The sequence below is a fragment of the Dromiciops gliroides genome, chromosome 3, assembly GCF_019393635.1.
Source record: "Dromiciops gliroides isolate mDroGli1 chromosome 3, mDroGli1.pri, whole genome shotgun sequence".
Classification (NCBI taxonomy): domain Eukaryota; kingdom Metazoa; phylum Chordata; class Mammalia; order Microbiotheria; family Microbiotheriidae; genus Dromiciops; species Dromiciops gliroides.
Genome location: NC_057863.1, coordinates 618,005,345 through 618,031,636, shown reverse-complemented (window position 1 = coordinate 618,031,636; position 26,292 = coordinate 618,005,345). Strand labels below are relative to the sequence as shown.

The 26,292-nt window shown below is 52.6% G+C and overlaps 2 protein-coding genes across 11 annotated transcripts in view; one reads left to right on the top strand and one right to left on the bottom strand.

The window, feature by feature from the left end:
* CROCC (ciliary rootlet coiled-coil, rootletin) overlaps positions 1-11,573 on the top strand; it is a 79,971-nt gene extending 68,398 nt beyond the window's left edge. For 9 of the 10 annotated variants that reach the window (XM_043996765.1, XM_043996764.1, XM_043996763.1 and 6 more), the window contains 10 exons: positions 216-403; positions 707-827; positions 1,009-1,172; positions 3,526-3,741; positions 6,224-6,448; positions 7,136-7,285; positions 7,482-7,640; positions 9,195-9,326; positions 9,801-9,974; positions 10,698-11,573. In XM_043996765.1, coding sequence (XP_043852700.1) covers positions 216-403; positions 707-827; positions 1,009-1,172; positions 3,526-3,741; positions 6,224-6,448; positions 7,136-7,285; positions 7,482-7,640; positions 9,195-9,326; positions 9,801-9,974; positions 10,698-10,793 — 1,625 coding nt within the window. In that variant the 3' untranslated portion in view covers positions 10,794-11,573. The remainder of the gene's footprint in view (positions 1-215; positions 404-706; positions 828-1,008; positions 1,173-3,525; positions 3,742-6,223; positions 6,449-7,135; positions 7,286-7,481; positions 7,641-9,194; positions 9,327-9,800; positions 9,975-10,697) is intronic. The other variant, XM_043996760.1, reaches the window with a different exon arrangement.
* Positions 11,574-12,639: 1,066 nt separating this feature from the next.
* On the bottom strand, positions 12,640-24,842 carry MFAP2 (microfibril associated protein 2). Its single transcript, XM_043996810.1, has 9 exons — positions 24,767-24,842; positions 17,451-17,533; positions 16,027-16,101; positions 15,227-15,253; positions 15,027-15,113; positions 14,527-14,565; positions 14,290-14,377; positions 14,022-14,095; positions 12,640-13,708 (listed from the first exon to the last, which is right to left on the bottom strand). Exons 2-9 carry the CDS (start codon positions 17,485-17,487, stop codon positions 13,605-13,607), a joined length of 531 nt encoding a protein of 176 aa, XP_043852745.1. The 5' UTR covers positions 17,488-17,533; positions 24,767-24,842; the 3' UTR covers positions 12,640-13,604.
* Positions 24,843-26,292: the final 1,450 nt, after the last annotated feature.

Here is a 26,292-nt window from a genome sequence, read left to right as displayed (position 1 = left end):
CTATGCACTGAACCACCTAGCCACCCCTAGAGTAACCTTCAAAAGTGAGCCAGCGCCTTTTACTGTATTGCGTCCCCCCCCACCAACCAAGGTTTGGTGGCCTGGGTGAATAGAGGTGCCCCAGACAGCAGCAGCGAATTGGAAGGAGCAGGTTTCCCAGGGACGACCACCAGCTCAGTTTTGGACCCCAGATCTCTTCCTCTTGTCTCCCCCAGGGAATGGGGAGTCACCACCAGAGGGATCCAGTTGCTCTAGCTCCCCAGAACGCACCCGTCACTCCTGCGCGACCTCTCCGGAACCCATGTCTTCCCCCCCACCTCCCAACATGGACCTGGATGCTGAGACAGTGCGGGCTGCCCTGAGGCAATTCCTGAAGGAGCTTCAGGATGCCCAGCGGGAACGGGTACCAGCCCCAGGGTGGGTGGGTATATACAGTGGCAGGGGAAACCCAGAGTCCTCACGAGGCCAAGCCTTGAGGCTGAAGACCTGGGACTTGGCTCTTACGGGCCCCCATGCCCAACCTCTGAGCCCAAGACGTGAGCTTCCGTGCTTAGAAGAGGAGGCTGCCCTGTCTAGACTGGGCAGGCTCTCCCAAGCCTGTCCCCAGTCTGGGCCCCTCCAGATCCCCAGGCCCAGACTGGGAAGTCTCTGGGAGGTAGCCTTTGTGGTCCATAAGAGGCTGAGCCTCTTCTCGGCCTGGGTATAGGATGAGTTGCGGGTTCGAGTGAGCACCCTGAATCGACAGCTGGCCGACTCAGAAAGGGCACGAGACACAGCCAACACCCATGTGGAGCAACTGCAGAAGCTGGTGGTTGAGTGTGAGGAAGGTCAGTGAGGGATACAGGGGCAGCCCAGACCCTCTCTTACGTTCAGTTCTGCACTGGAAGGGCTGGGAGTGCTAATGGGAGCAGGAACTGCAGGGCTCCAGGGATGGGCTTAGGCATAAGAGTCTGAGGAGGGAAGTCCAGGAGAGAGGGGCCTGAGCTGGGCCTGGGGTCTCACCCACAGGGCGGCGTGGGGCAGACGGGCGGCTGAGTGGGGCCCAGGCAGCCCTGGTCCTTCGAGAGGAGAGTGTCCGGCGGAGTGAGCGGGAGCGCCGAGCTGCCCTCGACCAGGTGGCCACCCTGGAGAGAAGCCTGCAGGCGGCCGAGAGCGAGCGTCGGGCCAGCCAGGTGGGTGTAGGGGTGCTTCTGGGTCTGGGTATCCATAGGGATATTTCTGGGCCTGTTCTGCCAGGTGTCAGTCAATCAGCAATCATTTATTAATCAGTGATTTCCTACAGGCCACATAGTGGGTGCTAGGGATAGGAAGACAAAAAGTAAGATAGGCCCTTTTCTTAAGGAGCAGCTGGGTGGTACAGTGGGTAGAGTGCTGTGCCTAAGGCAGACGTCAGTTCAGATCCAGCTTCAAATAGTTCCTAGCTGTGTGACTCTGGGCAAGTCACTTCACCTCTGTCTGGCTCAGTTTTCTTAAATGTAAAAAATGGGGATAATGACAGCACCTGCTCCCCAAGGCTGTTGTGAGGAATCGTGCATGTGTGTGTGTATGTGTATGCATGCATGCATGTATGTGTGTGCACATGCATGCATATGTATATATGTGAAGCTTTTCAACTCTCTGGATGGATTAGCTTTGTTCCAGTTGACGCCAGAGGGCAGGACCAGAACCAGGAGGAACTTGGTGGAAGTTGGGTTTGGTGTCAGGAGAAACCTCCTCATGATGTCCAGGAAGTAGACAGGCCTCTCTGGTGGGGATGGAGGTGGGGAGGGCCCTTGGCCGGAGTCTTGAAGCAAAGGCCGAGGGGCCACTCGTTGGAAGAGGATTCTCCTTCAGGTTGGGGTTGGACTCGGGGGGCCTCCAGGTCCCTTCCAAGCCTGAGGTTCCAGCTCAGGGCTAATCATTGAGCTCTTGGGGGTCTAGCAAGGGATTCCGCAGACATTATCTCACGCAATCTCAGAATCTGTGTAACACAAGCATTCAGTGTGTGTGCTGGTCTCTGTGAGTCTGGGGCCTTATACAGGCTCCGTCCGTGTGTCCGTGTCTCTATGAGTGCCTTTTCTGGGGTGTTTGGTGGGTGTGTTTGGGTCTCTCTGTGTCCGTAGATACTCACATGTGATCCTGGAGGGGTCCTGGTGAAGAGGGGGGTATTTCAGAGTTCCGTAGGCGAGAAAGACGAGGCAGGTTGGTTGGGAGAGGGAGGGAGGTGGGCAGAAGGATGTTCACTCCCCCCATCTTTTTTCCTGCCTCACCCTCCTTCTCTGCCCCTACCTTTCCCCCCAGCTTCTCCCTTTAGTACTTTCCTGCCTCCCCTCTTTCCCCCCACCCTCCCCTGGCCCTGGGCCTGGCCTGACTGGGCAGAGCCGAAGGCCTCGGCTGGCTGTTGTGTCTGCAGCTCTGGGCCTGGCTCTGGGCCCAGGTGTGGGGGCCAAGGAGGGGTAAGGCCAGGAACAAAGCTGGGAATAGGCCAGGCCAGGGGTGGCCTCTGGGCCCAGACCCAGACCCAGCAGGGAGAGGGACTCCAGAGGCGTGGGGCGGGGGGGGATGTCTGAGAGGAGCCTGCCTGGCTCCCCAGGAGAGCTGTAGTTACTCAACACTCCCCTCCCCCAGCACCTCCACCAGCCCCCAACCCAGCTCCAGTTTTCCTGTCTCAGCCTGGATGCCTGAAGCCAAGGAAGGCAGCTGGCCTCCCCACCCCATCTTCTTACCCCTCGTTCTTGGAAACTAACATCCCCCACCCACCCTGGGCTGACTTTTTGCCATAATTTCTGTGGCTGCCACGTTCATTGCAGAAACACCACAGGATCTCAGAACTGGAAAGGTCCTTAGAACACAGGATGTCAGAGCTGGGAGGGCCCTTAGAACACAGGATGTCAGAGCTGGGAGGACACTTAGAACACAGGAGGTCAGAGCTGGGAGGGTCCTTAGAACACAGGATGTCAGAGCTGGGAGGTTCCTTAGAACACAGGAGGTCAGAGCTGGGAGAGCCCTTAGAACACAGGATGTCAGAGCTGGGAGGTTCCTTAGAACACAGGAGGTCAGAGCTGGGAGGGATCCCTGAAATCATTTAGTCACCTTTGTTTCACTTTATAAATGAGGCCAACAGAGAGGAAGTGACTTGCCTAAATCATATGTTGCTCTTCTGAAGGGTGATTACCAAAAAGGGAATCCAGGAATGATCTGGAGAGGGACCTCGTATGGTAAAAGGAACAAAAATTCATTAAATGTGCACTGTGGACCAGGCTCTGTGCTGAGTGCTTTATAAACATTATTTGATTTAATCCTCCAAACAATCCTGTGCTATTATTATCCCCATTTTACAGATGAGGAACCTGAGGCAAACAGGTGAAGTGACTTGCCCAGGGTCACACAACATGAGTCAGGATTTGAATTCAGGTCTTTCTGACTCCAGTCCCAACATTCTATCCACTGTACCTTGGGTGGGGATATGATCAGGCTGGGGCGGGGGGGGGGGGGGGGGGGGGGAAGGGGAGGGTGGCCAGAGCCTGATGCTCACACCCCTTGCAGGAGAAGATCAGTAAGATGAAGGCTAACGAGGCCAAACTGGAGAGCGACAAGCGGAGGCTAAAGGAGATCCTGGATGCCTCAGAGAGCCGAGCCACCAAACTGGAGCTACTTCGGCATTCACTGGAGGGCGAACTTCAGCGGAGCCGGCTGGGCATGGGGGACCGTGAGGCCCAGGCCCAGGCTCTCCGAGATCGGGCAGAGAACTTGCAGAGACAGGTGAGGCTCTGGTCTTTCCTCTCATTTGCCCTCTGCCTGCCCCTCCAAGCATTGTTCCCTCCCTTCTAGTACCCCCTCTCCTTAGAACCCAGGATGTCAGAGCTGGGAGGGCCCTTAGAACACAGAATGTCAGAACTTAAAGGGAAGAGGGGACATAGGGAATAAACATTTCTATTGCACCTACTATGTGCCGGGCATTGTGCTCAGCTGTTCACAAATATGATCTCATTTGATTTTCACTTCAACAAATAGGAGCTATTCTCCTTATTTTTTCCAATTGAGGAAACTGAGGCAAACAGGTTAAGTAACCAAGACTAAATGAGACTAAATGGTCTTTAGAACAGAGACTGTTAGAACTGTTCTCTCCCCTTCCTCTCATAACTCTCTACCTTCCTGTTTGGGCCCATTCGGGGACTGATAGCCAACTGAGGCAGGACTGAGGTCCCTAAGAGGGGGCTAGAACTGGAGACTTTGGACAGTGTGGGAACCCTGGCTCTTTCAGGAATGGGCTCCTCTGGGATTTCCAGAATGAACCCGGCTTCCCAGGATTCCAGATCTGCCCCTCTCCCTCCTCCTCCTTCTCACTGTCCTGGTCCCCACCCCACTCCCTCCCTTTCCCTTAGTATGGAATTTGGAATCAGAAGAATTAACTGGGTCAGAATCCCATTTTCCCAGTGTGACCTTGGCCAGACAAGTCTGTTCTCATCTCTGGGCCACAGTTTTCCCCTTTGCACAATGAGCAAGTTGGAGCTGATAGTCTTGAAGGGCTCTTCTCGTTCTAAAACCTCCAGGGGGAATTGCTGTAAGATCCATGAAGTATAAACTCCTCCAGTCCGTGTCCCTTCCCCCTCATCCTCATCCCTGGCCCTTCTCTGCCCGGTATTGACCAGACACCCACTGTGCTGTGCATCTTGTGCTCTGTCTCTAGAAGGAAAATGAGGAAAGGCGTAATATGCGAGTACACTCCCTGCTCTCCAAGAGAGCTCAGTCTGGCTGGGGAATCAGGGGCATGCAGGCATGTGCTTTCTTTCTCTGTCTCTGGCTCTCTGGCTGTCTCTGTCTTTTTCTCTCTGTCTCTCTTTCTCTCTTTCTCTCTGTCTCTGTCTGTCTCTCTCTCTCACACACACACACACACACACACACACACACACACACACGAAACAGAGAAGAGTTAAGGGCTTCACTGTGTGAAGGACCAGAGAGAACCTCAGAAAGGAGAGATCCAGGAGACCTTTCTGGGGGAGCTGGGCCTAGAAGGATAAGCAGAATGTACGTATGGATCTGAGAAAGCATTCCCACTTTAAAAAAATAAGCGAATAAGCAGAGATTTAAAAGTAGGAATAATCACACCAATTCATTTTCTTCTCATGTACTTTAGGGTTTGCAAAGTACTTTCCACACAACAACCTATGAGATTGGGTTTTGTTTCCCTTTGGCCAGACCTGTAGTTTTATCGGTATAAAGAACTCCCAGTGTGGAAAGCTCCAACCAATAATGCAGAACAACAACTCATCTCTTAAGTTGTGGTTGTGAATCTACAGCTGGAAGGAACCCCAGAGCCTATCTCTTTCAATCCCTTCACTTTACAGATAAGGAAACTGAGGCCTAGAGAGGTTAAGTGACTTAGAATCCTAAAGCTAGAATGGACCTTAAAGGTCATGAAGTCCAGTGATGGATAAAACTCAAATAGAAAGGGATGCCTATGGACTTCATGTTGACTTAGAAAACCCCAAATGAACATTGTCTGTGTTTTATTGTATTTTAATTCATTATGTTAAATATTTTCCAATTGCTATTTTTTTTTTTTTTTGCAAGGCAATGAGGGGTTAAGTGACTTGCCCAGGGTCGCAAAGCTAGTAAGTGTCAAGTGTCTGAGGCCAGATTTGAATTCAGGTACTCCTGAATTCAGGGCTAGTGCTTTATCCATTGCACCCCCTAGCCGCCCCTTTCCAATTACATTTTAATCTGGTTCCCAAGTACAGGCCTAGTATGACACCTCTGATCTAGCCCAGTTCACTTTTTTTTTTCCTTTGGTGAGGCAATTGGGGTTAAGTGACTTGCCCAGGGTCACACAGCTAGTAAGTATCAATCGTCTGAGGCCAGATTTGAACTCAGGTACTCCTGACTCTAGGACTGGTGTTCTATCCACTGTGCCAACTAGCTGCCTCACTTATTTTTACAAATGAGGAAACTGAGGCCCAAAGAGGTTATGTGATTTGCCCCAATTCATACAGGTGGTTAGTGGCAGAACCGGGTTTCAGACACAAGGCCAGTTTGATCCAGTGGGCCATGATGCCTCCGAGGTCAGTGGTACAAGCTTTTTTTAACCACTTTTTACAGAGAAGAACCTAAGGCTCCAAGTGGCAGAGTGCTTGACCAAGATCTCACAGTGTCTGAGGCAGGACCTGAACCCAACTCTCTTGGCTCCAAGCCTAGAGCTGCCTGTATAAATAGATTGTTGTCTCTGTCTTCCTCCCTGCAGCTGGCAGATAGTGAACTGAAGGCCGGGGCCCTCCAGTTGACTGTGGATAGGCTGAACATAGCACTGTCCAAGGCAGAGGAGAGTGAGGTGGCCCTGAAGGAGAAGGTGCAGGGCCTGACGGCATCCCTGGCGGAGAGCAGCCGCACTGTGACCTCGGCCCAGGACAAGAACCTGCATCTACAGAAGTCACTGACGGCCAGTGAGCATGACCGCCGGGTCCTCCAGGTGAGCCGGACCAGGCTGGGGTGTTCCGGGTTCATGAGCCAGACAAGGGGAATAGACCATGAGACTCGAAGGGAGAGAGCCAGCCGGTGGGAACAGGCAAGGGCCCACCAGGTCAGGAATCCAGTCAATGGCTTACATCAGACTAATGTTGTTGAGTGGAAAAGACGACAAGGACATACAAGTTCTAGGGCAGGGGACCAGGTGGGTTCTAGGCTAGAGATCTAGTTGATGGGAACAAGCTAGGGCGTTCAAGGTAGGGAAGCTGACCAGTGGCTTACAGTAGGCCATAGGGTTCTAGATGAAAGAGACAACCAATGGGAACAGATCATGTAGTTCTAAATAAGACAGTCAATGGGAACAAATTGGGGGTTCTAAGTAAGTGATGGCCAATGAGAAGAGGTGATGAAGTTCTAGGTGAGAAAGTCAGTCCATGGGAATAGGCATGGGGGGTTCTGTAAGAGATGAAATATGGGAATAGGATGAGAGGGGTTCTAGACCAGTGAGAACTGGCCATGGATTCCAGCTGGAAATGGGAATAGTAGCTTAAGTGATGGTGCAATGAGGGATAGTTGGGTAGACATCGAAGGCCTGGTTGGGAGGTGAAAGGGGGATTTGAGGGGGAGGAGGTCCTCCCAATCTGGGGGATCCCTGTGGTCCGGTCCCCATCGATCCCTCATCGTCTCCCAGGAGCGTCTGGATGCCGCCCGCCAGGCCACAGCCGAGGCCAAGAAGCAGAGCAGCTCCCTGGGGGAGCAGGTGCAGACCCTGCGCAGCGAGCGTGCAGACATGGAGCTGCAGAAGGCCGACCTGGAGAGCCAGGTGCAGCAGCTGCAGGAGGTAAGGCGGCATCTCCCTCTCCAGGTGCCTTCCCAGGGCTCCCATCCCTCTCCCAGTTCCTGCCTTGTGGGCTTTTCCACCCGCACTCCCTTGGTCCTCCTGGGGGACCGAGGCCCCAACTCTGCCCAGTTCTTTCCCCCAATCTGTGTCCTAGATGCTCTCCCAGTGGCAGGAGAGTAAGCACAATGCTCTGTAGGGGCTGCAGAAGGTGAAGGAGGAGAAGCAGCAGCTCCAGGAGCGGCTGGCCAGCCTGCAGAAGTCCCTGAGCCAGCTGGAGGGGGAGAAGCGAGAGGCCGAGCGCTCGGCCCTGCGGCTTGAGAAGGACCGGGCAGCCCTCAAGAGGACCCTGGACAAGGTGATCCCCTGCCTCCTCCCATCAAACCAAAGAGCCCCTGCCCTCTTCTGCCTCCGGGGGTAGGGAGCTCCCCGTCCCTGGACATCTTAAAGAAATCGGTGATGGAACAAATAGCCCCAAAGTCTTTATTAACGGCCTCCTGTGTACCAGGCACTGCTCTGGGCACATAAAGAATGGAACAATCCCTGTTTGCAGTGAGATTGTATTCTTTTTTTTTTTTTTTTTTGGTGAGGCAGTTGGGGTTAAGTGACTTGCCCAGGGTCACACAGCTAGTAAGTGTCAAGTGTCTGAAGCTAGATTTGAACTCAGGTCCTCCTGACTCCAGGGCTAGTGCTCTATCGACTATGCCACTTAGCTGCCCAAGATTGTATTCTAATATAAAAGACAGCAAGGACATACAGGTTATATCTAGCGGTGAAATACTGGGTTATTTTTGAGGGATTTGTGGGAATCTGAAAAGGTTCTGGCGCAGGATGGTGTTTAAAAGAGAGATCCTGTGAGGCCATGGGGAGGAAGGAGTGCATCCCAGGCAGGGGGCCATGGCCAGTGCAAAGGCTTGAAGGTGAGAGATGGAGGGTTATGTATGAGGAACAGAGAGGCTAGTTTGGCTGGATTTCAGAGTGCAGAGAGAAGGGTAATGTCCATTAAGGCTGAAAAGGTAAGTTGGGGCCAATACATTTAGGGTTTTAAAAGCTAAACAGAAGGGCGCAGTGGATAGAGCACCAGCCCTGGAGTCAGGAGTACCTGAGTTCAAATCCAGCCTCAGACACTTAACACTTATTAGCTGTGTGACCCTGGTCAAGTCACTTGACCCCAGTTGCCCCACTAAAAAGCAAACAAACAAACAAACAAAAGAAACAATTTGGGGGCAGCTAGGTGGCACAGTGGAGAGAGCACTGGCCCTGGAGTCAGGAGTACCTGAGTTCAAAGCTAAACAGAGGAGTTTATATTTTAACCTAGAGGCAATAGGAAGCCATTGACATTGGTTGGGTCGGGGGTCGTATGGTCAGGCCAGTGGTGAAGGACAATTCCTTTGGCTACAACATGCAGGATGGACTAGAACAGTGACACACCTGAGGCAGGGAGACTAGGGAGGAGGTGGTTGCCATAATCTAGCAGGGCGCTAATGAGAGCCTGGGCTTACGATGGCGGCTGTGTGAGTGGGGAGATGTTAGAGAGATAGAACTGGCAAAGTTTGGCTGCTGATCGGACTGTGGGGTGAGGGACGCTGAGGAGTTTAGGGCAATGACGAGGTGACAAGCCACCACTGGATGACAGGATGGCGGGGCTGCCTCCAACTGAAATGGGAGGATCTGGGAGCAAAGATAGCGAGCTGGGTTTTGGAACTGTTGAGTTGGAGGTCTCTGGGATGTCCAGCTTGGATGTCCAGTGGGTAGCCGGTGACAAAGGACACCAGGGCTTGGATGCAGGGCTCTTTACCGGGTTGTGCCCGAGCCCAAGGGAGCCGTAGCAGAGGCTCCCCCGCGTCAGCCGGGGGCCGGAGGATGGGCCTCTGGGGGCCTTTCCAGCCCTGAGGTCTGGATTTCCCGGCAGGTGGAGCGCGAGAAGCTTCGCAGCCACGAGGACTCCATCCGGCTGAATCACGAGAAGGGCCTCCTGGACCGCTCGCTCACCGGGGCCGAACAGGAGCTCACCGAGGCCCAGAAACAGATCCATCAGCTGGAGGTGGGTGGCCCTCCCTGCCTTCCCACATCACTCGTGCCTTTCCCTGGGAGGCAGGGGCGGGTACTCCCCACTGCAAAGGCCAAGTCTCTTCTTCCTGGTAGGGAGCACGGTCTGAGCTGGGGTGGCCGGTGCCTTCAGAGGCCACTAGAGAAGACGTAGGCCAGGCCTGGGCCACGGAGGGGTCCCGGGGGCATGCCCGGCCAGAACCTCTAGGCCTGTCGGACCCTTGGCTGTGGGCCAACCCGGCCCACAGAAGACAGAAGACAGAAAGTTAAGAAGTGGCGGTGAGCCGGCCGAGCAGATCTGACCAGGAGGCCGTAGGAAGGGCGGAACTCTTCTTCATGGTTCTAGGGTCCTCCAGCATGAAGTGTTGATGTTCTCTCCTCCCACTGTGTTTTCCCTGAGCTTGGCTCCCTCCGTGTCTCTTTTCTATCTGTGGAACTGCCTTGACTTCCCTCCCTTCCTTTTCCCTAGGCACAGCTGCTAGAGATGGAACAGGGTCAGTGCCTGCTGGAGACGGGGGGACAGACCCAGCTGGAGCTGCAGCAGGAGTTAGAGAGGCTGCGAGGGGCCCAGGCCCAGGCCGAGAGGACCATGGAGGCCCGGGAGCGCATTCACCGCCAGCGCATCCGGGGGCTGGAGGAGCACGTGAGTGCGGCGGGGCCAGAGGCCGTGGCGTGTCCTAGGATACCCCTGAACTCGGAGTCAGGAGACCCAGCTTCAAATCCTGGTTCTCTGAGGTCTTGACCATTCAGAGCCTCGGTTTCCCCATCTGCAAAGTGGGGGTAATAATCCCTACACTGCTTCCTTTATAGGGTGGTTATAAGGAAAGTGCTTTTTGGGGGTAGGCAGACAACAAGCATTTATCAAGCACTCACAGGCAGTCTGGGTGGCACAGAGTATGAGGAATTTGTAGTTGGAAGGACCTGAGTTCGAATTCTGTCTCAGACACTTAACTAGCTGTGTGACTTTGAGGCAAGATGCTTTAATTGCTCTCTGCCTCAGTTTCCTCATCTGTAAAAGGGAGATAGTCATAGCAGCCATTGTCCAGGGCTCTTGTGAGGATCACAGGAGTTGACATTTGAATAGTGCTTTGAGGCTGTGTACCAGGCACCCTCGGGAGAAGATAGCAAGTGAAAAGAGGCTGGAAAAGGGATGGGGAGGGAAGACTGGAGAGTCAGCAGCCAATCCAGGAGGGGAATGAAGGGTGATCATCCTGGGCCCTTCCCCAGAACAGAGGCATTCACCAATGGGAGGAGGGGGCCAAGGAGCAGCGGGCATGTTACTGGGTAAGAAGACCCCCGCATGCGCCCTGGAAGTGGGAGCTGGTGTTCCCGATTCCCTAACACTTCCCAACCCCTCCCCGAATAGATCTCCACCCTGAAGGAACGGCTGCAGCAGGAGCTTCGCAGGACCCCCCAGGGCTTCTCTCCATCCTCTTCATCCTCCGCCCCCTCTGGAAACTGAGCTCCGTGCCTGCCCAAGCAGCCGCCGAGCCCCCATCCTCACCCCCAACCTGGACGTGGTCACGGTGCCAGGCCTGCCCCTGGCCCAGCTGCCCCAGAGCTTTCCAGGGGCCAGAGTGGAGCACGGGTCAGGGCCTGAGCACTGGAGAGCAGGGGGGGGGGGGCGGGCAGGAAGCAATGGTCCTGGTAGGAGAGGGATTAGCGGTGCTCTGCTTAACTGTAGAGGGCAGAACAGGGAGCGGGATTGGAGAGGCAGATGCACTCCAAGTGGCCTGGGCCGCCTTCAGAGATGCTCCCCATCACTGGAGGTACCCCAGCAGATGACACACATGGGGGGCATTGTACCAGGGACTTATTTGGCTCTGGGTTGGCCCGGACGGCCCCTGGGGTCCTTTGAGATCATGTGATTCTGTGACCGTTCACCCTCCACAGCTGGGCTGTTGGCAAAGGCTGCATTCCAGCCCTGCCAAGGTACCAAGGTCAGCTTCCCCTGCCTGTGGGTCAAGCCCATTCATCCCAGAGTCAGGCGCAACGAATCACTTTGTTTGGTTGGGATCGGGGAGGACCCCACCGGTTCAGTACTCCCCTCCCTGCTCCCTACCCCCACCCCTTACCAAGTGACTCTGGCCTCTTCCCCAAATCTCAGTTGGTCATTTCCATTGGCTTCCTCTCAGAGAACATCGAAGCATAGTCCCACAGCTCTGCGGCTCTTAGGCCTTTTAAGAAAAAATCATCTGTGTTTCTTTGAGGGGAAAAAAAAACATCACATGAGGAGAAAAAGCCTGTTTTCTATTGTGTGTGGTTTTGGGGGGAGGTGGGGCTTGTCTGCTATCACTGACACCCTTCACCCTGCTTTGGGCTTGGGCCAAATGAAGGGGAGAGGAGGGGGTGTGATCCCCTCCCTGGCTACCTGGGCTCCCAAGATGTAATACGGCTCCTCAGTGGTGCTTAAGTGAGACTTAGAAATGGGCATAGTTCTGAGTAAGAGGAGAAAATGGTGGGGAGGAGATACCTGTGGTAGAAAGTCTCTGTGGGTTCCAGAACCCTGGGTTCTAGCCCTGGCTTGGCCACTGACTTCCTGTGTGACTTTGGGTGACTCCCGCCCTCTCAGCCTGCTTCCTCGTCTATGAAATGGGAGCCACAATCCCTGGCCTACCCAGCCTCCTAGCGGGATGTCGGGAGGACAGAATGAGAAACAGCCAGAAACATGTTTGGAAGGAGAGAGCTGCCAATGTACCCATTTCCCAGATCCCTACAGGAAGCCCTCACTGGACAGAGGGCAAAGAGCTCGGGTCCCAAAGCCAGAGCCCGAGGGATCAGGATCCAGACGTAGCACCGCTTACTTCCAGGCCTGGGCCAGTCCTTGAACTCTGATGTGTGTGTGTGTGTGTGTGTGTGTGTGTGTGTGTGTGTGTGTGTGCATACACATGTGAGTCCAGATCATTTCATATGACTTTAAGCTGCTTGAGGTTCAGATAGATTAACTGGCCCACCCCCCAGCTCCCCTCCCAGCTCTGCCCCCCAGGATGGATTGGCACCTGATCCCTGCCAATCTCCAGGCCAGTACTCTCCACTCCACTGCCTGGAGAATCGTTATTTTTTATTATCCTCGGGTTCCCTGCACAGCCCTCCCCTCGCTCCCCCTTCTTTCGGCCCCCAGAAGGAGAAAAGGGCAGACTCAGCCTGACCCTTCTCCCCGCAACATACCAATCCCAAACTTGGGTAATTTTTTTTTTCTTGAAAAATTCTTTATTTTGTACAAAACAAATATATATGGCCTGACACCCCACTACAGTACATCCAACCCAGAGCAGAGGGCACCTGCCCAAGGGTCTACTTTGGTGGAAACGGGTGGGGTGCCAGTGAGCACCAGGCATAGGGATTGACCAGGGGGAGCAGCTGGCATTGTACCCCAGGCCCCTCCTCTGCTCCAGCTGAGATGCCTCCTGCAGGCGGTGCTAAGGGAGGGTACCCAGGATACCAAGGGGACGGCAACCCGAGCCAGACCAGGGTCAGGTGAAGGGAACTGGGAGAAGTTGCACCAGGAGACAAGGCTTGGTAGGGCAATTATTTTCAAGTATCTGAGGGGTGCCAAGTGGGCGAGCAATTAGCCTCTCTCTGCTTGGCCTCAGAGGGCAAAACTAGGCTGGAGATGACAAGTCGAAGAGGGGCAGATTTTAGTTTGATGGAAGAAGAAATTTCCTACCCACAAGAGCCGGCCACAAGTGGATCAGGCTACCAGGGGGTAATGGCGTTCTTTGCAGCAGGTATTTTAAGTTTAGGCTTGGGGGGAGGGTCTCATAGTCTCAGAGCTGGAAGGGGTCTCAGAATATCAAGTCCAACTCCCATTTCACAGATAAGGAAACGGAGGCACAGAGAGGTTGTGACTTGCCTAGGGTTACACAGCTACTAAGTATCTGAGGCAGGATCAGAACCCAGGTCTTTCTGACTCCAAGCCAAACACTCCAACCACTTTATGGCCTCTGTCATCCCCTTCGAGCCCTTGATGCCACTGGCATCGAGGACTCCATTTGCCAATGAGGCAGGGAGCAGGAAGATGGGCAGGATGGGGCATTGTCCCCCTGTGGCCTCACCCACCCTGGGGTAGCTGTGGGCTCTTCTCCCAGTCCCTACACTTTAGTCTGCTTACACACAGAAAGGAAAGAGAATTAGAAACCAGTTATTTTTTTAACCACACGACAGAATCAAACCCAGCTCCCCCTCCCCTCAAGCCTGCTGGCCCAGATTCATGCACCTGGAGGTCCCCTGGCCACAAGCTAGGCCAAGCTCCCTTCCCGGTGCCCCCTTCCCACTAGCAGCCCCCACAGCTCCTGGCACAGGAGGCAGCCACAGATTGGCACAGGCCACTGGTCGCCATCACACCGCACTTGGAGAACTTGTCTCGGCACAGGTCGGCTAGAGAGGGTGAAGGGGAGAGGGTCAAATTGGGGCCGGGGGGGGGGGGCGGAGATCCCACTGAGCTGCCAGTCCCCTGACCCTGCTACCAGGAATACGGAGAGGCCAGAGGACACTATGAAACAGGAGCTGACTTAGATCTGGTGCCCAGCCTGGCTGGGGTCTCCCCAGCCACTGCCCACCCCCAATTCCTGCACGGGTCGTGGGGCAGGACGGGACAGGGAAGAAGAAGGAATTGGCAGGAGCTGGGTGGGCAGGGGAGGGCAGGGAGTCTTTGAGGGCCTCAGGCTGAGACCGCCGGGCCCCCACCTACCTCGGAGCAGCTCCTCATGGGCACAGACAGTCCGGACGCAGATCTCTTTGTTGATGATGTACATTCGACGAAGGCTGGGAATTGAGTAATGGGGGAGGGAGTTGGGGAGGCCTTATTCCTATTCTCCCAGCAGCCCCACTCCCCCCTCCCCCAAAGCCGAGCATCCAATACCCACACCCCCTTGTGGATGAGGCCAGCTGACGAGCCTTGGGGGGGGGGGGCCTCTGAGGTCCCACCCCCCAGCCTGGGCCTTCCTCGCACTACTCACCTATAGAAGCAGACCTCATTGAGGCATTGTTTGCAGGGCCTATGGACCGAGTACAGGCGGGTACAAGGATACTGCTCTTCCCTACAGTCTGGGGGAGGGAGACGGAGTGGGAGGGAGGCAGGCCTCAGGGGCCTCCCACTTTCCCCTCCCAACAGGCCCCTTGGGATCTCATCACCTTCTGATGTCCCAGGCTGAGCTTGGGAAAGGTGGGTGGAGGGAGACTGCCTGCATTCTTACCTAGTGGTCCAGGCTCCGTGGGCTCAGTCTCTGGGTTTTCTGTGAGGGGAGAGACGACAGAATGGAATGAAGGGAGAGAATGCTTACAGACTCATCTGAACCAGCAAGGGGAAATGATCAACCCCTCCCCAGATTCAGAACTTGAGTCCTGGAGAAGGGGGAGTCAAGGCGACAGGGGACAAAGGCAAGAAATGGGCAGCCAGAGCATGCATTCATTCATTCATTCATTCATTGATTCATTCATGCATTCATTCATTCATTCAGCAAGCATTTATTGAGTTACATGTATGGCACCATCCTATCAATCAATGAGCACTTAGTAAACACCTACTGTGTACCAAAGAACAAAACACTCTGTCTCAATGAGGGAAGACAGGGGAGGAGGTAAGGCATAGAACATGCAGGAAGGCTTGTGCCAGGGCCCCTCATTCCAAGTGCTCAACCCTGGAGGAGGCCGAGTTGCCGATCAGGGCCAGGACAGGGTGCGTTCAGGGACCTACCATGGGTAGGGGCCGGGATCACCTCCTGCTGCACCTGCTGCTGGGACTGGTACTGTAGCTGTTCCTCTGGGGGGCGATGGGTGGACTCTGCCAAAGAAGAGGGGGCAGGTGGTCTCCCTGCTTCTTCCCCTCCCCCACCCCTGCTGCTCGGGCCCCTCCCCCACCCTCCTGCCGTCTCCCCATTCTGGCCAGCTCCATACCTTGGTAATCGTAGTACTCGGGATTATCTGGAGGGGAGAGAGGGAGTGGGGTTAGAGAGCTGGGGGGGGAGGGGCTCAGGGAGGCAGATATGTCCCTCTGGTAAGCCCCCGAAACAGAACTCTGGTTCCCCCAGCCAAAACCCAGAGTGAACAATGTTGCCCACCCTCTGGGCCCTTTGCGGCAGAAGGCTGAGGCGTCTGACTTGTGCAGAGGCCCTAGAGAGGAAGGTGCCTGGCTGGAAGCGGAGAAGGCTGGGATGGAGCTAGCCGAGGCTGGGGAAGGGGCTGGACTTTCTGCAGGCAGAAAACCAGGAGAGAGCTAGTGGTATTTGGGCAGTGAAAGAGAAGGTGGGGGGTGGGGCAGCTAGGTGGCGCAGTGGATAGAGCACCGGCCCTGGATTCAGGAGGACCTGAATTCAAATCCAGCCTCAGACACTTGACACGTACTAGTTGTGTGATCCTGGGCAAGTCATTTAAAAAAGAGGAGATGGGAGAGCAAGTCTCCAGGCACATGAGCCAAGGAAGAAGAGCCTGCCTGGTCCCAGACAGAGGAATGGACAGTGGTGGGTGCTGCAGAGGAAGATGTAGCTTTGTTTCCTAACAAGTAGTGCCAAACGGGCCCCCCTGAGAGGGAAGGGGTGGCCTGTCGCCCCAGAGGGAGGCCCGATGCCTACATCCTGGGGGTGCTGCAGAGAGAATCTCTGTCTAGCTTGGAGCTGGACGAGATGCCCCCCTCCATGTTCCCTGAGCCACAGCCAGGCTTGGGGGCCCCCCAGCCTCACCCCGTGGCCGCCACTCACCAATCTGATCCCCATAATGTGTGTACTGGATGTGGTCAGGGTCGATGTCATATTGACCCTGGGCCAGCAGCCCGGCTGAAAGGAAGAAGACAAAGGTCAGAGACATGTTAGGTGGGGTCCAGAGGGGAGCCTGGAAAGGGGAATGATGGTACAGGGGGAATCATGGGCGCTAGAGACAAAGGGCTGGAATTGGGACCCTGTCTCACTCTGATGCTTGCCGCCTCTGGGATGTTGGCTGAGTCCCCTAGCCTTCATGGGCCTCAGTTTCTCTTTCTGTCAAAGGTGGCCCCTGAAGGCCCCTCCAGTTGAGGAGGGAAGGAGGAGGTCCCTGGTCAGGAACTGTAATGATTTCCCAGGGATGGGCAGGGGCATCATTGGAGAGAATCATAGAATTGTAGGGATGGGGCAGCTCAGTGGTGCTACAAGTGCTGGGCCCCGAGTAAGTAAGACCTGAACTCAAATCTAGCTTCAGACACTCCCTAGCTGTGTGACCCTGGGCAAGTCACTTAAGCACTATCTGCCTCAGTTTCCTCATCTGTAAAATGGAGATAATAATAAGACCTACCTCCCAGGGTGGTTGTGAGGGTCAGATGAGAAAAGCTTTTAGCACAGCACTTGGTGCATAGTAGGTGCTATATAAATATAGCTACAGTAAGCGCATAGTAAGTGCTATAAAAATATAAATAGCGCTTGCTCTGATGGGAGGAATCTCAGATAACGACATCAGAACTCCTGCCATTTCGATGTTTGAGTGTCTGCAAAGCATTTCACATTATTAGATTGACCTCACTTATCATCGCTCTATTTTACATATGGGGAAACTGAGGTTCCTAGATGTCAAGGGTCTGGCTCAGAGAAGAAAATGCCCAATATAAGGATAGGGAGTAGACCTAATTCCATGAATATCGGACACTTAGAAAATAGAATCTGAGGAGGCTTGGGTCTACATCCCCCTTGACACCCAGCACCGTTTCCATTTCGTCACCATCCTTTTTACAGAGGAGGAAACTAAGAGTCCGAATGGGAAGTCCCAGGGAATCAGTGGGGAAGCTGGAACTAGAACCCAGGACCCCAGACTCCTAACTCAGTGTTCTTTCCATTCCCTACACCACCTCCTGGGAGGGTCTCAGTGTCAAGTGGCAAGTTCTTGAGTGTCAGGGTGAGTGCCTATCCTCAACAGTATCCATGGGGATATAGGATACCATGGATGGGGAACAGAGCTGACATCTGGGCTTGGAAAAACAACCTGGCCTTTGGAGTCTGTGGCTGCCCTGGGACGTCATGTCAAGGAGAATCTCACCCATGCTGGGCAGTGCCATCAATGTGGGAAAGACAAATGCCCACCCACCATCCCCTTCCTATGGTTGAAAACCCGATAAAGGAAAATGATCCCGAGGCCTCAGTGGATCCCACTCAACACTCACCAGGCAGGCACAATAGGAAGAGGTAGGCAGCTCTCATGACAAAAGATACAGCAGCCAATAGGGGGTAAAATTGAAGGGATGAGCTGGTGAAAAGAGTATAGGTGACTCATTATCTTTCTTCCAAAATCTGCCCATCTTCCTAATTTGCTTATTTCTCTAACATTTCTATCTATCCTCTCCTCTCCACCCTCATGGTCATTACCTTAGTTCAGGCCCTCATCACTCTCTCCTGGACTTTCTCAATAGCTTCCTAACTGGTCTCTCCCCACTCCCTAAAGCATGGCTACCAGGGGATATTCCAACAATACACATCCAACCCAGTCACTGCTCTGCTGCATTGGCTCTCTATTGCCTCTAGGATCAATGCAAATTCCCCCGTTGGGCATTTCAAGCCCTTCCCAGTCTGGCCCCTTCCTACTTTCACATTCCTCTCTTTCATGCACGTGATGGTCCAGCTAAACTGCCATGTTTCTTATGCAGCGCATTCAACTCTCCCATCTCCATGCTTTTCCATGGGCTGTGCCCCCCATGCCTGGCGTGCACTCACCCATTCACCATCTCTGGCTCTTACCAGCCTTCAAGGCTCATCCCAAGGCCCACCGACCTCCTAATGCTTTTCCTGATTTCCTCCCATGATCTCCTTCCCTCTGACACACACCTCCCCACTCTTAGTGACCATCATTCCCCCCTAGAAATCACTTGGTGGATTCTTGGATTTCAGAGACAACGTCAGTGCTGGCCTGACCATAGAAAGCTAGTCTCAGAGGCAGAAGGCCCTGGGTTCGAGTCCTGTCTCTTGATGTGTGACCCTGGGCAGCTCACTTCACTTTCTTAATGTTCTAGAGCAGGGCTTCTTAAACTTTTTCCACCCCCTACCCCTTTTCACCCACTGAGTTTTTACACACCCCCAGGTATGTAGGTATATAAAATAGCTATGCTTAACCCTTTACTGGTGCCAGATTTTTCACAACCCCCACACTGAGTTTAAGAAGCTTTGCTCTGGGAAACCCTCTGAGACTTAAGTAGCAGAAAAGGGGCCAACTTGTTCTGGTGGAGTTTCCTCATCTGACAGCCCCTCATATCAACAAAAGGACAAGTCTAGGCCCAATCCCTCTCTTCTGTCTTTCCTCATCTGTGTGCATGTTGTTCCCTCCAGGAAATGTGAGCCCCTGAAAGGGAGAGACTTTCTTTTGTGTCTTTGCATCTTCACTAGAGCCTAGAAGGGTGCCTGTACACAGTGGATGCTTAATAAATGCTTGTTGAATTGACTCTCCTCTTCCAAGGATCTCAAAGCCCTGCTTACTCTCTCTCCTTCTCCTCCTCCTTCTTCCTCCCTCCCTCCCTGTCTCCCCCTGACTCTTTTTTTTTTTTTTTTTGGTGAGTCAATTGGGGTTAAGTGACTTGCCCAGGGTCACGAAGCTAGTAAGTGTTAAGTGTCTAAGAATGGATTTGAACTCAGGTCCTCCTGACTCCAGGGCCGTTGCTCTATCCACTGTGCCACCTAGCTGCCCCTCCCCCTGCCTCTTGAAGGCTGGGAGCCCCAGAGACTAGTATGTGTATGTGTGTATGTGTATGGTAGTGAGCAATATAGGCTGACCTCTGAGCTCCTGACTCCCTCTAAGACTTCCTCCCCCACCCCCATATACATATAGTTGTCACTTAATAACAACTAGTATTTACCAAGGTTCAAATCTGGCCTCAGATACTTCCTAGCTGTGTGTCCCTGGGCAAGTCACTTAACTTTGTTTGCCTCAGTTTCCTCATCTGTAAAATGAGCTGGAGAAGGAAATGGCAGACCATGCCAGTGTCTCTGCCAAGAAAACCTCAAATTGGGGGCAGCTAGGTGGCGCAGTGGATAAAGCACTGGCCCTGGATTCAGAAGGACCTGAGTTCAAATTTAGTCTCAGACACTTACTAGCTGTGTGACCCTGGGCAAGTCACTTAACCCTCATTGCCCTGCCCAAAAAAAAGAAAAAGAAAAAGATGGGGCAGCTAGGTGGCACAGTGGATAGAGCACCGGCCCTGGAGTCAGGAGTACCTGAGTTCAAATCCGGCCTCAGACACTTAACACTTAACACTTACTACCTGTGTGACCCTGAGCAAGTCACTTAACCACAATTGCCTCACTAAAAAAAAAGAAAAAGAAAAAGAAAACCCCAAATGGGGTCATGGAGAATCTGACACAAATGAAACAACTCAACAACAACAGAAATCAATCTGGTGCTTTAAGGTTTGCAAAGAGCTTTGCAAATATCTCATTTGATCCTCACAACAACCTTGGGAGGTAGGACCTATTATTATCCCTTTTTTTTTCTGAATAGAATTTTATTTTCCAAAATATATGTAAAAACAAAATTTTAACATCAATTTTTAAAAAACTTTGTGTTCCAATCTCTCTTCCCCCCTCCATTCCCACTCCCCATTATTATCCCTTTTTTACAGATGGGGAAATGGAGGCAGACAGAGGTAAAGTGACGTGCCCAGGGTCAGAGGCAGGATTTACCCACAGGTCTTCCTGACTCCAAGCCCAGTGCTTTCTCCACTGCAACACCTAGCTACCCCTGCTAAGCCCTACAAAACCCTGACAAATATCATACAGACCCAATGCCCCCTTACGCAGCTGTCACAGCACCTAAGGGAGCTGAAAGGAATCTTGAAATTCTTCTAATCTAATCTCTTCATTTTTTTTTTTAGGCAGTTGGGGTCAAGTGACTTGCCCAGGGTCACACAGCTAATAAGTGTCTGAGGTTGGATTTGCACTCAGGTCCTCCTGACTCTAGGGCCAGTGTTCTATCCTTAGCACCACCTAGATGTCTTGATCCCTTCATTTTTTTTTTTTTTTAGTGAGGCAATTGGGGTTAAGTGACTTGCCCAGGGTCACACAGCTAGTAAGTGTTAAGTGTCTGAGGCCTGATTTGAACTCAGGTACTCCTGACTCCAGGGTCGGTGCTCTATCCACTGCGCCACCTAGCTGCCCCTTGATCTCTTCATTTTAGAGAGGAGAACACTGAGCCCCAGAGAGGAAAAGTGACTCATCTCAAGTCACAAATATCATTATTCCCATTCTATATAGATTGGAAAACTGAGACTCAGAGTGAAAGTGACTTGCCCAGGGTCACACAAGCAATAAGTGTCTAAGGAGGGATTGGAACAAAGAATTTTCAGACTCCAAGTCCACTTATTTACCCAATGCACCTTTCTCTGTGAGCTGTGTCCACCTTTCTGAGGCTTTCTGAGCCTTGGTTTCCTACTTTGAAGAATGAAGGGACTAGACTAGAGAACCTCTAAAGTCCACCTAACTGCTCTGCAGAGTCTTATCTAAAACCTATTTTGCAGAAGAGGGAAGAGTTTTCCTACTTTGCATTCACCAAACCCAGGCCATCTCTCAGTGGGAACCCCCGGATGCAGTGCTTCATTCTCTCCCCTCCGGCCTCTGTCTAGCCTTGCTCAGACCCAGCAGGTCCGTGTGCCAGCTCCACAGCTCTGCCCAGAATGCCACCTGTTCCCAATTAGAATCTGGGCACCAAGCATCCATCTGAAGTGACACCACATGCTCCCCACCCTGGGCTGAACGGGGCCCCCTCTGTGCTGGTGGGGGGTTACCCTCACTGAAGCTAGGAGACCTCCCCTCTTGCCAAGGAAACTGGGCCCCACAGAAATCAGAGAGATGGCCCGTACCTACTCCAGACATATGAGAATGGGTTCTGATGGTCAAGAAGTGAGAGGTTTAGCCTAGACTTCAGGAGGAACTTGTCGGGACTGATAGAATGTCAGAATTAAAGGGTCCTCAGAATGTAGAATGTCAGAGCTGGGAGGGACCTTAGATCAGAGAATCCAGAGACCAAAGGTATCCTTAAAACAGAATGTTGAGGGACAGCTAGGTGGCACTGCAGTGGATAAAGCACTGGCCCTGAATTCAGGAAGACCTGAGTTGAAATCTGGCCTCAGACACTTGACATTAGCTGTGTGACCCTGGGCAAGTCACTTAACCCTCATTGCCCCACAAAACAAAACAAAACAAAACAAAACAAAAACATAGAATGTTGGGACAGGAAGGAACTTGATGGTACAGACTATCTGACCTGGAACGGGCCTTAGAACACAGAATGATGGGGATGGAGGAACTTCAGAATGCAGAATTCCAGAAGGATGAAAGACCTTGAACCAGTTCCTTCCTCACTGCCACCCCCATTTTACAGAGAAGAACACTAAGCATTCTCCCACCTTCCCCATGGAGTTGGGAGAATGGGGTGGGGGTTATAGTGGATCAAGATCACACAAGCCAGTTAGTGGCAGGGCTGGTACCAGACTCCTAGATTCTCTTCCCATGTTGGGATCAGTTTAAAAGTATTTGACCCTGGGGCAGCTAGGTGGCGCAGTGGATAGAGTACCAGCCCTGGATTCAGGAGGACCTGAGTTCAAATCCAGCCTCAGACACTTGACACTTACTAGCTGTGTGACCCTGGGCAAGTCACTTAACCCCAATTGCCTCACCAAAAAAAAAAAATGTTTAAAAAAAAAAAAGTGTTTGATCCTGGGGCAGCTAGGTGGCGCAGTGGATAAAGCACAGACCCTGGATTCAGGAGGACCTGAGTTCAAATTTGACCTCATGCACTTGACACTTACTAGCTGTGTGACCCTGGGCAAGTCAGTTAACCCTCATTGCCCAGCAAACAAAACAAAACAAAACAAAAAAATAAAAGTATCTGATCCTTCCTGGGTTGGCTCACACTGGAAAGAAACAGTGGTGCAGGAGAAAGGGGGCAAGACTGAGAAGGACACACCCCTAGTTCCTGTATTCCTTCTGAACCCCTCAACAGCTGCCTCCACCCCATGTCTCAGACACTATATGGTTAGCAGGACAGGGGCTTTAAGCCCCATTTCATAGATGAGAAAACTGAGGCCCAGAGAAGAAAAAGGATTTATACATGGTCACACCACTAATTAAGTGGCACACCATGGATTAGAACTCAGGTCTTCTAGCTCCTAGGCCAGGGATCTTTCCACTATACCAGGAGGTCTCTTTTGTGAGGACTAGCTCATGGAATTAGGCCATAGAGCTGGAGGGGACCTTATCGGTGACCTAGTCCAGTCCCTGCATTTGACAGAAGAGAAACCTGGGGCCCAGAAAGGGCAAGGAGCTTGCCCAGGAGCCAGTATTCAAACCCAGGTTTTCTGACACTGATGGGGCAGCTAGGAGGTGCAGTGCTGGGCTAAGGTACTGGGTCTAGAGTTCAAATCCAGCCTCTGACACTTACTAGCTGTGTGACCCTGGGCAAGTCACTTAACCCTGTTTGCCTCAGTTTCTTCATCTGTAAAAGGAGCTGGAAGGAAATGGCAAACCGCTCCAGTATCCTTACCTAGAAAACCCCAAATGGGGCCACGATGTCAGACATGCCCGAACAATGTCTGACTCTGAATCCACTCCCCATGCCGTCTCTAATGCTGGACCAAGAAAAAGGTCCGAGGAGAAGGAAGAAGAGGAGCCATTCACTAGCGCCACAGAAAACACTGCTCCTCCCCTTGAGGGACCTTTGATATTGCTGTTCCTAGCTAGCCAGAGAAGCCTTAGTGAGACACCCGTGCCCTCCTCCTTTTCAAAGCTAAGGTCACATGGTCCAGACTGGGCTGCGGGGAGGGGGCTGTCAATCAATCAACACATTTATGTCACTCCTACTATGTGCTAGGTCCTGGGGATACAAAAGCAGAAATGAAACAATGCCTGCCCTCAAGGAGTTCCCGTTCTATCAGCAGACCCAATATGTCCACAGATAAGCATTCAGAATAAATACAAGGTAATTTGGAAGGGGGGGGGGCGGAGTGAGGGAGTCACTAAGGGCTGAGGGGGAGGAGGAGGACAGGGAGAGCATCAAGAAAGACGTGTCCTGAGTTGGAATTTGAAGCAGGAGAGGGGATGAAGGAATACCTTCTGGTCTTGAGGAACAGATTTGCACACGTTTTACAAATATTCCTCATGTAAAGAATAGTGAAAAGGTCAGCGTGACCAAAACTCAGAGCTCATGAAGAGGCATAATGGATGCTAAGGCGGGTGACTCACTTGGCTAAGGCAGGTAAGGGTTGGGTCGGGCTCATTTGGCTCCAGTTTGGCCCTGATTCAATGTGGCAAACATTTCTTAATTGCTTCCTTTGTCTTGAGAGCACTATTGTAGTCGATCCCAGAGGATCCTGCCCGCAAAACAGAGCTCAGCATCCTCAAGATTCCTCCTCTCTCCCCACCCATGTAGACCCCCCCCCCAAAGCTTATGGGACTCCCCACTCCCAACATGGAAGATAAAGAGAAATCCCAAGTTTTTCCATCTGGCTGGGTTGTCTCCTCTCTAACTCAGCACCGAAGGGTCCCTCTGGCTCATTCCCTCACTCCCCCCCCCCAGCTTCCTCAGAGCACCCCCACAGTGCTCAGTGCCTTCCCCCACTCCCAACAGTGCCTCCATCTCAGCCCAGTCCTAATTCTCAACTCTTTTTCCCAGCAACCTCAGCCTGACCCAGGGAGAGAAAGGGGGACGGGACCAGACGGTCTGCTCCGCTTCCAGAGCAGGGCAGGGGTCTAGGCTAGAAAAAAACAGATGTTTCATCTGGCACATCTGGGAACAATCAACGAGAGAAAACACACACACACTCTCTCTCCTTCTCCCCTTCAGCAGACCCCACCTTCTCCTCCCCTCCCCCCACATTCCAACTGCCCCGAGAGAACAAAAGCGGACCGCCCCCCCCCGCCCCGACACACTCGCGCGCGCGCGCGCGCGCACACACACACACACACACACATACACATACACACACACACACAGAGATCCTGGGAAAGCCATAATATAAAGCACCCAGACCCTACTAACCCTGGCCTCCAAGTACCCCCTCCACCGCCCCCCACCACTAGGTACCTTCCCCTTCAGCCTGTCTCCCAACACCTAAAGGATCCACTATCCACAGCAGTCCCAAGACAGCCCTACTCCCTTTCCGCTACTTCTCACTTCCACCTCCCAAACAGAAAAAAGTTTTAAAGTGCTTTGAGATCTCATTTAGATTTGTCAAGCAAGGTCACCCTCCAGCTTTCAGGACTCCCATATTTGGGACCAGCGACCCCCTTCCTAACCCTTCCCAAGTCTGGGAGAGGGGGACCTCAGAGCACCAGACGGAAGGCCGGGGTCTGGGGTCCTTCTTGGCCCCTCCCCCAACTTCCCACCTCCCCTCTCGTGCACTGTCCCCTCCAGCTAGGTTGGGGGGGGAAGGTCTCTCCCCTCCTCCTTTCAGGCAGCCCCCTATCCAGGCCAGCCCCGGCCGGCCGGCTCCTCTCTTACCTGTCTGGGTCTCTCTCCTCTGCCCACTCAGCTGCCTGCCAAGAGCCTCCCCCTTCTCCCCAACCCCCGAACGGGACAAGCCACCACCTCCAGCCTCACCCTCCGCTGGGTCCTAATGCTAGAGCCAGGCGGCCTCTGGCCAGATGTGGAGCGGGGGCGGGGCATAGGCGGGGCATGGACAGGCTGGAGTCCGGTCCTGGGGCCAGGCTGGGGTAGCCCTGGAAGATCCTCAGGGACTGAGATGCTAGAGGTTGGGTAGTGCTGGAAGGATCTGGCGGCGAAGTGCCCAACGCATAGAGTTGTCCGAGCACTTCTGAGCTGTCCGATGGGTGGTGAAGAGGGCAGAGATTCGGTGGCAGGAGACCTGGGTCCGGGAGCCGGCTCTGCCATTGACTAGCTGTGTGACCTTGAGCAAGTCACTTTTCTCCTCTAGGTTTCAGTTCCTCCCTCTATAAAAAGAGAGGGTAGACCGCATCGGGGTGTATCATAATCATATTTAACATATATAATAATAATGAAAAATTTATATAGCAATTTAAGGTTCACAAAGCACTTTACAAACATTATCTCATTTTATACTTACACCGATCCTGGGAGACATAGGTGCTAATCCCATTTTCCAGATGAAAAAACTGAGGCTGAGGGAGGGGTTTTTGTTTTATTTTGTTTAAATAGTATTTTATTTTTCCAATTACGTATGAAGACAATTTAAAACAAAAATTTAGCTCCAATTTTTCCCCTCCCTTTCTCATCGTTCCCTCCCTAAGATGGTAAGCAATTTGACATAGGTTATATAGGTGCAATCATGTAAAACTTATTTCCATATTAGTCATGTTGTGAAGGAAGAAACAGAACAAGATAAAAAAGAAAGTGAAAATAGTCTTCTTCTATCTGTATCCAGACTCCTTCGGGTTTTTCTCAGGATGTGGAGAGCATTTTCCACCATGGGTCCTTGCTGAGGGAAGTTTTTAAATAATTGAAAAGAGCCCTAGTTTAAATAGGGCTTAAGTGAAAAGAAAGATGACGTTTTTCCCATCTAAACTCACAGACTCCCTGAAATCTATCTCCAGACCTCCCAAGGCATCTGTGGACCCCAGGTTAAGTACCCCAGGACTAGAGTAGATAATGTGCAGTCTTTTCCAACTTCAATAAATGATGCCCAGGGGGCATCATTACCTCTGTTGGTAGGTAAATGCTCCTTCACAATGTCTAGGAGCTCAACCCATGGTTATCTCCTCCCCCTGTAAACCCTGCGTCTTCAATGACTCAGGCCTCACTGCTCAGTGGGGGAATTATTACACCCTCCTCAACAAGTAATAAACCCTGATTGGATGTTCAGATAAATGCCTTGGGTCAGCTCCATCCCTGGTGGTTCATGAATACATCTCTGGATTTAGAGCTGGGAAGGACTTTAGACAGCCATTTAATTCAATTCCTTTCTTTTCTTTTCTTTTTTTTTTTAAGTGAGGCAATTGGAGTTAAGTGACTTGCCCAGGGTCACACAGCTAGTAAGCGTTAAGTGTCTG

Excerpts from the sequence above, each read along its gene's own strand:
- MFAP2 (XM_043996810.1), bottom strand. The coding sequence starts at position 17,487 with ATGAGAGCTGCCTACCTCTTCCTATTGTGCCTGCCTG. Across the intron at positions 15,114-15,226 it reads CGAGTACTACGATTACCAAG|AGTCCACCCATCGCCCCCCA; the intron begins GTATGGAGCTGG and ends CTTCTTTGGCAG. Across the intron at positions 13,709-14,021 it reads CCATGAGGAGCTGCTCCGAG|CCGACCTGTGCCGAGACAAG; the intron begins GTAGGTGGGGGC and ends CACCCTCTCTAG.